The 12,224-nt window shown below is 44.6% G+C and overlaps 1 protein-coding gene across 1 annotated transcript in view; it reads right to left on the reverse strand.

Moving 5' to 3' along the window:
- Positions 1–12,224, reverse strand: part of ZNF638 (zinc finger protein 638) — a 426,212-nt gene that overhangs the window by 190,222 nt on the left and 223,766 nt on the right. Inside the window, exon 14 of the mRNA XM_030192174.1 lies at positions 1,033–1,082. Within this exon, the coding sequence (XP_030048034.1) occupies positions 1,033–1,082 (50 nt within the window). The remainder of the gene's footprint in view (positions 1–1,032; positions 1,083–12,224) is intronic.

Consider the following 12,224-nt stretch of genomic DNA (forward strand, 5'->3'; position numbering starts at 1 on the left):
TAAAGGTTCTAGATGGAACAAGTAACAGAATGGTTAAGTTTCACTTCTTACCACCTTTCCATCTTTCTTCTAAAATTTCTTCCCTCCATTGTCATTTCTGTTCCTTCTCACCATTTCCTTCATGTTTCATCACCCTACATTTCTATTCATCTTATTCTGCCAGCTGCCCCTTCCCTTCCAGTAGGATTCCTTTAATCCCACTTCCCTAGTTCCCTCTACCATAATTCCAATACAATTTTATCTCACTTCTCTCACATCTCTGTCTCCCCTCAAAGCTCAGTTCAAACCTTCTAGCTCACGACCTCAGACAACTTTCCAACTCATTCTCACTTTCCACGTCAGCTCATTTTTTCCAGCTTCTTTGTGCCACTTTCTTCTCCCACTCAGCTATTCCTTGCATTCCTTCCCCTCAACCAGCTCACATCTCTATTTCCTGCTCCCACATACCTCTCCTCCCAATTGGATTCCCTCCTTCACTCACTATTCAGACCTCCTCCTCCCCCCCCACCCCAAATTTCTATTCACCTTTCCTCAGACTTCAGTAGCCTCAAGAACACACTGGCTTTCTTGTTCACCAGAAGCCCCAGGATTGCAGATCTACTTAATTTGTTAGTAACTTCAGGGTCATTCTATTTTGCTTATCAGTAGTACTCCTCCCTGGCACCCTGCACTGTGAGGCAGCAGCAGTCTGAACATCTGCAGCCACCTTCAAAGCATCTCCATACCTCAGACTTCCTCCCAAGGTACAAATGCATGTATTTCACCTATGATTACAGTAAGAAAATGCCCCCCCCCCCCCCCCCCCCCCCCCCCCCAGTATACGTGTAGCGGGAATGAGGGGCGGCAAAGAGGGCATGCTGGATCTGTGTGGTCGGGTGTGAGTGAGGCAGGGAGATCATCATGTTGGTTGGAAAGGTGTACAAGGCAGGGAAAATTTGGCCCTTTTCAGTTCCAAAACTGCCCTTGACTTGTACATGAGATTAAGTATATAAGGTAATTTCAAACTTAAAATGACAAAATGTGAGAACTTACCTCTGCTACAGGTTTGACTTTTTTCTTCTTCACAGGTTCCACAGTCTTTTCTAAGATAAAAATATTAAATAATACCATAATGGATTTTCAGTGACAAGATAATATATCACAGGACAACATTACTACATTGTCAAAAAGAATCATCCTAAACTCTGCATATTGATTCAATTAACTGGAGGGCCACTTTCTCAGGATATACTTTCCTTACTTTATCGTTTTTATATATGCCAGAAATTTGAGTATTCAGATAATAAAGGAATTGATCTTGAAGAGTCAAGATGGATGATAAATTGTGTACAAGTAGTTATTGTTTTTGCTATTTATATTGTCAAAATTCTTACAATTGCTAACCACTATCAACACGGCTAAACTACTGACAAAGGACAGGAGCTCGTGGAAGAAAGGAAATTTAAACATACCAGTTAATTTCCTTTCCCTGAATCATGCTATACCTTGACAGACGAGAGGGGACCACAAGAGGGGAGGAACACTGCAGCAGCCTTTGGAAGTATCGTTATCGACCTTTGGATTATGACATTTGTTTTTCGAGCTTTGTCTTTTTGTACCAAAGCTTTACCTTAGCACAATACCCTACAGGCATTGCAAGACTCCTGAGGCAGAAGCTTAGGCATCGAAACACAGCAGCAGTGTCGAGTCGCTTGATGACTTCTTAATAAAGACTTAATACTGTGCACACGTCTTCCTTGTTTTTTTTGGAAACAGCCAACCTACCCTACTCCTCTTTTTGCTTGATACTTTGACAGACACCAAAGGTTTATGTCACTCTGCCAGCAGATGGACTCAGTGGTCCATAACTTTCCAGTGACATCATTGTGAAATAGGCATGGTGCAGGCAAAGTAATTGCCAGTAATCAAAGCAAAGGGATGAACAACCACAAGCATTAATTTAAAAACTATAAAACGAAGTTATTCACCTGTACCAGATGTTCTCCAAGGACAGCAAGCCAAATATTCTCACATGTGGGTGACGTCACCCAACGGAGCCCGCGTAGACACTGACTAGCATTGTGCAAGGTAATTCTAGCACAGTCCCACCACACATGCGCAGGTGTCTTCTCGCCTGATGCACAAGTGTGGGTCCCTCAGTCAGGTAATATTAATTAAAGGAATACAACTTCTAGGGGAGGTGGGAGGGTTCAGGCTCAGTTGTATTCTCACAAGTGGGAATCCCAAGCTACCAGGCTCAACAAAAACAATGCTGCTAGGACAATATGGACTCGAAACGTTGAGGTCTCAATCAATTAATCTGAACCTATATACAAACTAGTTGTGAAGGTGCAGCCTGCAACAAATTGGTCCTAGGAGTGTGGAGTTGGATTCTAGACAACAAATTCTGCAAAACTGTGACAGCTATCATGTCAGGTATCCTGCTCAAGGCAGATGTAAATGTGTGGACCAAATACCACATACCCTCTCTGGAAGCTGACCTCAAGTGGGCAACCGATGTAGCCATGGTTCTGACATTATCCTTAAGTGTGAGCTCAGCATGGGCATAAGTGAAGGAGATGCAATCTGCAAGCAATCTGGAAATTGTGCTTTTGCCAATGGCTATTCCCGTCCTGTATAATTCAAGCTGGGTAGATGTGGGCTTTAGTCTGCTCCAGACAGAAGGCTAAGGCTCACTTGTAGTCTAAGGTATGTAGTACGCTTTTGCCAGAATCATCATGTGATTTGGGGAAAAATGATGGCAGGATTGACCACTGAAGATGAAACTGACACCATCTTAGGAAGGAACTTGGGGTGTGGGCAAACAACTACTCTATTATGATGAAACTTAGTGTAAGCTGGATCAGCTACTAGGTCCTGAAGCTGACTCTGCAAGCTGAAATGACCAACAATAAAAACTCAAATTTCCAGGTCAAATACTTCAGATGTCAGGAGTCAAGCAAATAAAAAAAAAATGCTTTCATCATTTGGGTGAGAACAACGTTGACATCCCATGATATAGCGGAAGGTTTAACCTCGAGGCGGAGGGCCTTTGTCAACAGCAAATATCTCATAAAATGAAAAAATAAAGGCTGTTAGAGATGGTCTTACCCCCTACACAGAGATGGTTTAGTAACAGAATCTAAGGCCTTGCCCTTACACCAGATGGCAAACCTCTTCAACTTAAAAGAATAACATCTCTTAGTGAAATCTTTCTCAAAAGCAAGATTGAGACACCCTAAGGCAGGTTCAAGGAAGCAAACTCTATGCTCAACATCCAGGCTATAAGGACCAGGGCCTGGAGGCTGGGATGCAGAAGGGATCCCTCATTCTGCATGAGGGTTGGAGAACACTCCTATCTCCACAGTTCTTTGGAGGACAACTCCAGAAAAGGAGGAAACCAGATCTGCCTCTGCCAATAAGGGGCAATTGTTCCCTGATCTTGCTTCAGATTCAGCAAAGTCTCCTCTATCAGAGTGGAGGATACACATAGAGAAGACATGCCCCCCAAAGTACGAGAAAAGCATCTGATAGTCTGCCGTGTGACCTGAGCCTGGAACAGAACTGGGGGACTGCTGTTGAGATGAAGCAAAAAGATCCAGCGAGGGATGGCCTCACTCTCAAAAGACCTTGCAGGCTATACCCAAATTGAGAGACCACACGTGAGATTGCATTATTCTTTCCAGCCAGGTACATGGCTCGCAGGACCATTCCATAAAGAGCCCACTGTCACAACCCTGTTGCTTCCTGACCCAAGGGATAGGAGCTCATACCCCCATGCTTGTTCACATAGTACATTGCAATCTGATTGTCCATTTGGATAAGAATAATTTGATTCGGTAGCCAATCTCTGAAAACCTTTACAGCGGTCAAAATGGCCCTCAGCTCGAGGAGGTTGATATGGAGATCTGTTTCCTGAGCAGTCCATGTCTCTTGGGTGTAAGGCTCATACACATGAGCTCCCTATCCCAGGTTGGATGAATCTGTTGTCAACACCTTCTGAGGCGGCAGAATTGGGAATGATAGTCTTACAGTCAAATTAGACCAAATTGTCCACCAGAGAAGGGAGCAACCCAACTCCGGAGGAACCTGGATGACATCAGCTAGATTCCCAGCTGCCTGAGACCACTGGGAAGCTAGAGTCCAGTGGGACTCTCTCAAACGGAGAGCCATGGGAGTAGCATGCACTGTGGAGGCCATGTGGCCTAACAATCTCAACATCTGCCGAGCTGTGATCTGCTTGCTGCTTCAAACTTGCAAGGCAATTGCTACCAAGGCATCTGCTCTCATTTACGGCAGAAAAGCCTTACACTGAAACAAGCAGAGTTCCTATGTAGTCCAACTGCTGTACTGGGAGAAGATGGGACTTGGGGTAGTTATGTCAAATCTTAGTAGCTCCAGCACATGATAGTTCTGTGGACTGAATCTTACGCTTCCTCCTGCAATGTGCTCTTGACCAGCTAATCATCCAGGTAGGGAAATGAGTAAACTCCCAGTCTGTGTATCAACGCTGCAACTACTGTTAGCTATTTGGTGAATACTCATGGAGTTGACAAGGCCAAAAAGCAGAACGCGATATTGGTAATGGTGTTTTCCCACTCGGAATCTGAAATATTTCTTGTGACTGGGAAGTATAGATATGCAGGTATGGGCATCCTTCAAGTCCAGAGAGAATACCCAATTTTTTCCTGAATCATGGGAAGGAGAGTGCCCAGGGAAATCATTTTGAAATCTTCTTTGACCAGGAATTTGTTCAGGGCCCTTAGGTTTAAGATGGAACGGAATCCCCAATTTTCTTGGTCACAAGGAAGTACCTGAAATAGAATCCTTTCCCTTCTTCCCCTGGTGGCATGGGTGGCATGGGTTCGACCACATTGGCCTGTAGAAGGGCAGTGATTTCCTCAACAAGTACCTACTTGTGCGGAGAGCTAAGGTAAGATGCTCTCAGTGGTTATCGACACCAAAGTATGTACCCAAGACAGATTAAGAACCACTGGTCGACAGTTACAAGGGGCCACCTTTGATGGGGGTGGGGGAGCCTCCTTCCCACTGGAAGGTCGTCCAGGATGGTTACATTGACTGCGGCTATGCTCTCCTGAAGTAAGTCAAAAGCTCAATCCCTTGCTTTGACTGGGGAGTCTGCTGGGGCTTCTGAGGGTGGGATTGATAAGAACACCAAGACTGAGACTGCTGGATAGAGTGAGAAAGCGGTGAAACCTACACCTTTGAGATTAGTAGGTCTGTTGCTTATGCCCATTCAAAAATGTAGTAGAGGAGGATGCAGCTAGAGGATGCCGAGAAGGACTGAATGGTGTCAATATGCATCTTGTTGAAGTTGGCGACCTCAAACTTGTCCCTAAAAAGATTATCTCCTTGGCATGGTACATCTGCTAATCGCCCCTGAACCACTTGTACTAGGTCAGACAAGCAGCTATGAGTCTGGGCATACCCACATCTACGGCAGAGTCTGGATGCAACATCAAATGTGTCTTAAGTGCCCCTGGCCAGATACTTTCTGCACTCCAGCTACTTCTTACCAGCCAACTGGTGAAGCTCAGCAGCCTGCTCCTGATAGAGGGAATCCATGAGACAGAGTACTGTGCAGTAAAGACTAAGTAAGCCACATTGAACCTGCAAATAGGTGGGAAAATGTGGGATACAAATGCAATAAATAAATAAGTAGATGCGCGTGTAGAGCTAGTAGGACAAGATGCGGGTAATAAACATCGAGGCACGATAAACCTTCCTCCCAAATGAGTTTATTGTCTGAGCCTCTCGACCTGGGGGAGCCAAGGCATGAGAACTAGAATTTCTGGCTCGTTTGAGGGCAGATTACACTACCAAAGTGGTGAGGCAGCTGAGCCCTCTCGAATCTGGGAGCGTTCTGGATATAGTATTGTGTATCCACCTTCTTAGGTGGAATCTGCAATGAGAGAGTGGATTTCCCAGGAAACCCACCAGCGAAAGAAGGGAAAGAGCAGAAACACAGTGTCAAAGGATCTTTGTGTTCTTTTCATTCAAGAACTAGAAATGTCAATACCTCTACAGGATCTGAGCAAGGAATATACTCCATGCTGACACAAATTTCCTGGCAAGGTTCTGGACTGGTCTAAGCTGGATTCAAAAGAAAAAGATCAAATGTTACATTTAAAATCATTCCTTCCTGATCATTCTGCTAGATCAGTGCAAGTACATGTGGAGGTGGTGCAGACAAAAACTATCTGAATTCAAAAAAGCTTGGGACAAGTACATAGGATCTCTAAGGAACAGGAAAAGATTGTAGATGGCATAGATAGGCAGACTTGATAAGTCATATGGTCTTTATCTGCCTTCTTTTTTCTATATTTCTTTGTGACATATCCATCTGCTTTCACCTTCCTATATTTCTATGTGACGTATCCAATCATTTTAACGTAGGCAGGAGAAAGTCAAGGCAACGTGGAAGACATATGCCCCGAAGACTGGATGTACAAGCCAAGAGCAGAATAACCTCCAAAGGTTTAACACACAAATGCAAGGAAAACCAGGTGACCACCTTGCAAATTTCTGGAAAATTCATTCTGAATGCTACTTGTAAGAAAGCCTGAGCTCACGGAATGTGCTCGCCTGTAACCCTTCCAGCAGATATACAGTCGAAATTGATCCTTTAATGCTTCTGGCAGAGGATTTGAATTCTGCCTCTCCCTTGTGAAGGCCACTGAACAGGACTAGCAACTTGGCCAATCCTTTAAATAAATTGAAATAGCCACAAATCCCCCCCCCCCCCCCCCCCCCCCCCCCCACACACACACAGACATTCCTCCTTTTGAAAACCAAGAGAGATTTGGTTCAGATAAAATGGAGAAAGTATTTTTGGCAAGAAAGACTGCGAGGCAACTGACACTAGAAAAGACTTAAGTAGAATCTCTGCAAGATAAGGCCAGCAGCTCCAATATAAACTGAACTGAACAGAATGCCACTAGGAATGCGAGATTCAGGGAGGGGGTGGCCAGTGTATAAAGTACAGATGAAGGTCACATTAGGGAACCAGGGTCCTTTATATGGTGGCACAGGATGACAATTCATCTGACTCTCCTTACTAACAGACTACATGTGGATCTACCGCCATAGAAGAACCTTGGATACAAAATGGGATCTCCATCAAAAAGCAGAATTGAAAATTGGATACACAAGTGAATGATATCATTGGTTGGGGCTGACATTTTCCAGAACTCAGAACGAAAGGTCCAAGGATGTGTTGTCCTAACCATGTGAAGCCGCATTCAAGCCACTGAATTCCTCATCTCTAACTTGAAAGTATTTTTTCTGAAACTGTTTCAGCCAAAAGCTTTTGTTAGACATAAACCTGAAATTCACTTCCATAAAATTTAGTGGTCACATTTTTTCATCTCAAAGAAATGATGCTTTCATCTTTTTATCCTAAACCTCAAGAGAACAATGACAGAAGTCCCTTCACACTCTAGACTGGAAATGGAATCTGTCAAAATCTAAGAAGCAGTTCACCTTCGTCAGCCCAAGAGACTTGAAATTACAGCACAAAGTATACAACAGCTAACTAACATCCTGTATTCAATTTTGTTACACACAATCTTCTTTTCAATAAGGTCAAGCTTCATCAGATACAAACCACTGATGCTTCTGTAGCTCTTCTGATCTGCTCTACTGAAAGGCATTTGCAAAGCAGAAACCTAGTTTTCAATTGCCTGAGCAATCTGTCTTCATAAACTAAGGATCTCTTTGCCTTCTGATTTGACTGGGTTGCTCCAACAATAAATGATCTATAAAACTTGGGCAACCCTAAGTTTGGGACTCATTCCTTGTGTGCCCGATTCAATCCTCATTTGTCAAGCGAAGTTGCTATCTATGGACAGATTTCTCAAGCATGGAATCTCTCCCATCAAGAGTTATATTTGAGCTATGGAACTAAATCTGGAGACCACCCTGTGCAAGGAGGACCATGTATTCTCTATTATAAAATAGTTGAGAGCTCAGGGAGACTGTTACATCCCATCAGTGTGTCACCCACACTTGAGTGGCTGATTAGTCCTATGTTCCACAAAACACCTGCTAGATGTGAATAACTTTGCTATAACTGTCATTTATACCTTCAGGAAGTAAAGGACCAAGCTGGATCCCTTTTCTTTCCAATAAATGAAGAAATCAGTTCAGCCTAGTATTCCTGAGTATTCTAACAAAATGTCTTATGATCTGAATTAATCTTAACAAGGATAGCAAATTATCAAATCACTAACATCAATTCCCCCCCCCCCCCCAAAAAAAAAAAAAAAAAGAACTGCCAGCAAGGAGTGATCAAGTTAGCTCACATGATAATGATTAAATAATCAGAAACCTCAACTGCCCAAGAGAGGCTTTTCATATAGCCCTTTAACTCCTAAAATGGTTTTTATCACAGCTCTCAAATCTGGGGAAAAAAGTGGTACCAAAAAAAAAAAAAAAAAAAAAAAAAAAACTCACTATGGAAAAAAAACCCACTCCAAAAAAAACCTGGTATCAATAATTAAAGACAAAGTACTAACTCGATCATTTCCCAGTGAAACAGAAAATTGTTTGAAACTGACAAGAAAAATCTTGAACTGTTAAAAAAAAAAATAAATAAAATAAAAAAAACAAGCTCTTAACTATTGTGTACAGCATTAAAAATAGCAAATCAACAACTGAAAAAATCTTTTGGCCTTTCAAAACTCCAACCGGACAACTTGAAAACTCCAAATGCTGAATTACATCAACTAGTTTTGCTTTGAAAACCCGCATGGCCAAATTCTCAGTCCACAGTAAAGAAAAATTCTGCTGCCAAGTCCCCATGAATATTTTCCACTCTTGCAATAAAGTGAAGATACTTACCTGTAACAGGTATTCTCCGAGGACAGCAGGCTGATTGTTCTCACATGTGGGTCAACATCCCGCATCGGCCCAGGAACCGGCAAATTTTTTGCAAGCAAAAATAAAAAGTTTTTTGCCAGTCTTCTGGCAAGCATGCCCCTTCTTGTTCTCACATGTGCATACAGGCTCACTCAAAAAAATGAACATTGGTCAATTGGGCCTCGCAACGGTGAGAACATAACATAGATTGACCTGAAAAAAGAGCTAACAGAGTGCAGCCTGGAACAGAATAAAAATGGGTCAAGATGGGTGGAGTTGGATTCTAAACCCCAAACAGATTCTGTAGCACTGACTGTCGCGTCGGGTATCCTACTGAAGGCAGTAGTGAGATGTGAATGTGTGGACTGATGACCGCATTGTAGCCTTGCAAATCTCCTCAATGGAGGCTGACTAAGTGAGCCACCAATGCAGCCATGACTCTAACATTATAAGCTGTGACATGGCCCTCCAGAGTCAGACCAGCTTGGGCATAAGTGAAGGAAATGCAATCTGCTAGCCAATTTGAGATTGTGTTTCCGATGGCGATTTCTCTCCTGTTGGAATTGAAAGAAACAAACAACTGGGCGGACTTTCTGAAGGGCTTCGTCCGCTCCACTTAAAAGGCCAATGCTCACTTGCAATCCAAGGTGTGCAAACTGCCTTCGCCAGGGTGGGCATGAGGACAGGGAAAAAATGTTGGCAAGACGACTGAATAGTTCAAATGGAGCTCTGACACCACCTTTGGCAGGAACTTAGGGTGTGTGCGGAGGACTATTCTGTTGTGATGAAACTTGATATAAGGTGCATCCACTACTAAGGCTTGAAGCTCACTGACCCTACGAGTTGAAGTAACAGCGACCAAGAAAATGACCTTCCAGGTCAAGTACTTCAGATGGCAGGATTTCAGTGGCTCAAAAGGAGCTTTCATCAGCTGGATGAGAACAATGTTGAGATCCCATGACACTGGTGGAGGTTTGACAGGGGGCTTTGATAAAAGCAAACCTCACATGAAGCAAACAACTAAAGGCTGTCCAGAGATAGGCTTACCCTCTACATGCCGATAAACACTAACTGCACTGAGGTGAACCCTTACAGAGCTAGTCTTGAGACCAGACTCTGACAAGTGTAGAAGGTATTTAAGCAGGGTCTGTGTAGGTCAAGAAAGAGGATTTAGGGCCTTGCTCTCACACTGGACGGCAAACCATTTGAAGAGTAACACCTCTTCGTGGAATCTTTCCTAGAAGCAAGCAGTACCTAAGAGACACCCTCTGAAAAACCCAAGGAGGCGAATTCTAAGCTCTCAAAATCCAGGCCGTAAGAACCAGAGACTGGAGGTTGGGATGCAGAAGCGACCCCTTGTTCTCAGTGATGAGGGTCAGAAAACACTCCAATCTTCACGGTTCCTCGGAGGACAACTCCAGAAAAAGAGGGAACCAAATCTGATGCGGCCAGAAATGTGCGATCAGAATTGTGGTTCCGCAGTCTTGTGTCAGCAAAGTCTTCCCTACTATAGGTATGGAAGAATAAGCATACAGAAGGCCTGTTCCCCAAAGTATGAGAAAGGCGTCTGACGCTAGTCTGTAGCGGGCCTGAAGCCTGGAACAGAACTGAGGGCCCCTGTGATTGACGTTGAGTAGCAAAAAGACCCACTGAGGGGGTGCACCACGCTCAGTAGATCTTGCGGGCTACGCCCATGTTCAGTGACCACTCGCGAGGTTGCATTATCCTGCTCAGCCTGTCAGCCAGACAGTTGTTTACGCCTGCCAGATAAATGGCTTGGAGAAACATGCTGTGATGGCATGCCCAAAGCCATATCTGGACAGCCTCCTGACACAGAGGGCGAGATCCGATGCCCCCCCCCCCCCCCCGCTTGTTTGTGTAATACATGGCAACCTGTTTGTCTGTTTGAATCAAGATGACTTGATTGGACAGCCGATCTCTGAAAGCCTTCAGAGCGTTCCAGATCGCTCGTAGTTCCAGGAGATTGATCTGAAGACCTTTTTCCTGAAAGGACCAGGCTCGAGTGTGAAGCCCATCTGCACGAGCTCTCCATCCTAGGAGAGATGCATCCATCGTCAGCACTTTTTGTGGCTGAGGAATTTGGAATGGTCGTCCCAGTGTCAAATTGGATCGGATCGTCCACCACTGAAGAGAACTTCAAAAATCGGTGGATAGTTGGATCACATCCTCTAGATCTCCCGCAGCTTGATACCACTGATAAGCTTGGGTCCATTGAGCTGACCTCATGTAGAGACATGCCATGGTTGGCCATATGCCTCAACATCTGCCGAGCCGTAATCTGCTGAGACTCTCAAACTGTGGACACCAGGGACAGGAGGTTATCTGCCCTTGCCTGGGGGAGATAAGCCTGAGCTGTCTGAGTCAAACAGAGCTCCAATAAATTCTAGCTTTTGGACTGGGGTGAGAGGGGACTTGGAATAATTCACTACAAACACCAGTAGCTCTAGCACCTGAATAGTCATTTGCATGGACTCTAGAGCTCCTGCCTCAAAGGTGCTCTTCACCAGCCAATTGTCAAGATAAGGGAACACATGCACTCCCAGTCTACGTAGCGACGCTGCGACTACTGCAAGGCACTTCGTGAACACCTTGGACGCAGACGCCAGACCGAAAGGCAGTACATGGTACTGAAAGTGTTGTGTTCCCAGCCGAAATCGAAGATACTTCCTGTGAGCTGGAAGTATAGAGATGTGTGTATAAGCATCCTTTAAGTCCAGAGAGCATAGCCAATCGTTTTCTTGAATCATGGGAAGAAGGGTGCCCAGGGAAACCATCCTGACAAGTAGGAATTTGTTCAGGCCCCCTGTTTTCTTTTGCACAAGGAAGTACTTGGAATAAAATCCCAGCCCTTCTTCCCCTGGTGGAACGGTTTCAACTGCTTGGGCCTGTAGAAGGGCAAAGAGTTCCTCTGCAAGTACCTGCTTGTGCTGGGAGCTGTAAGAATGAGCTCCAGGTGGGCAATTTGGAAGTTTGGATTCCAGATTGAGGGTGTATCATAACCAGACTATTTGAAGAACCCACCGGTCGGAGGTTACAAGAGGCCACCTTTGGTGAATAAACATTAACCTCCCCTCAACCGGCAAGTCATCCGGCAGGGACACTTTTATTGAGGCTATGCTGAACTGGTGCCAGTCAAAAGCTCAACCCTTGCTTTTGTTGGGGATCAGGAGGGCCTTAGGCACACGCCATTGACGAGAACGAGTGCGCTGGGGCTGAGCCTTGGCAGGTTGCCGAGAAGCAGGAGTGTACCTACGTCTACCATAGGAATAGGGAGCACTCCTCTTCCCTCAAAAAAACCTCCTAGATGAAGAGGTTGTAGCAGAAGACGCCCGGCGGGAGAGAGA

The sequence above is a fragment of the Microcaecilia unicolor genome, chromosome 2 (genome assembly GCF_901765095.1).
Source record: "Microcaecilia unicolor chromosome 2, aMicUni1.1, whole genome shotgun sequence".
In the NCBI taxonomy this organism is placed as follows: domain Eukaryota; kingdom Metazoa; phylum Chordata; class Amphibia; order Gymnophiona; family Siphonopidae; genus Microcaecilia; species Microcaecilia unicolor.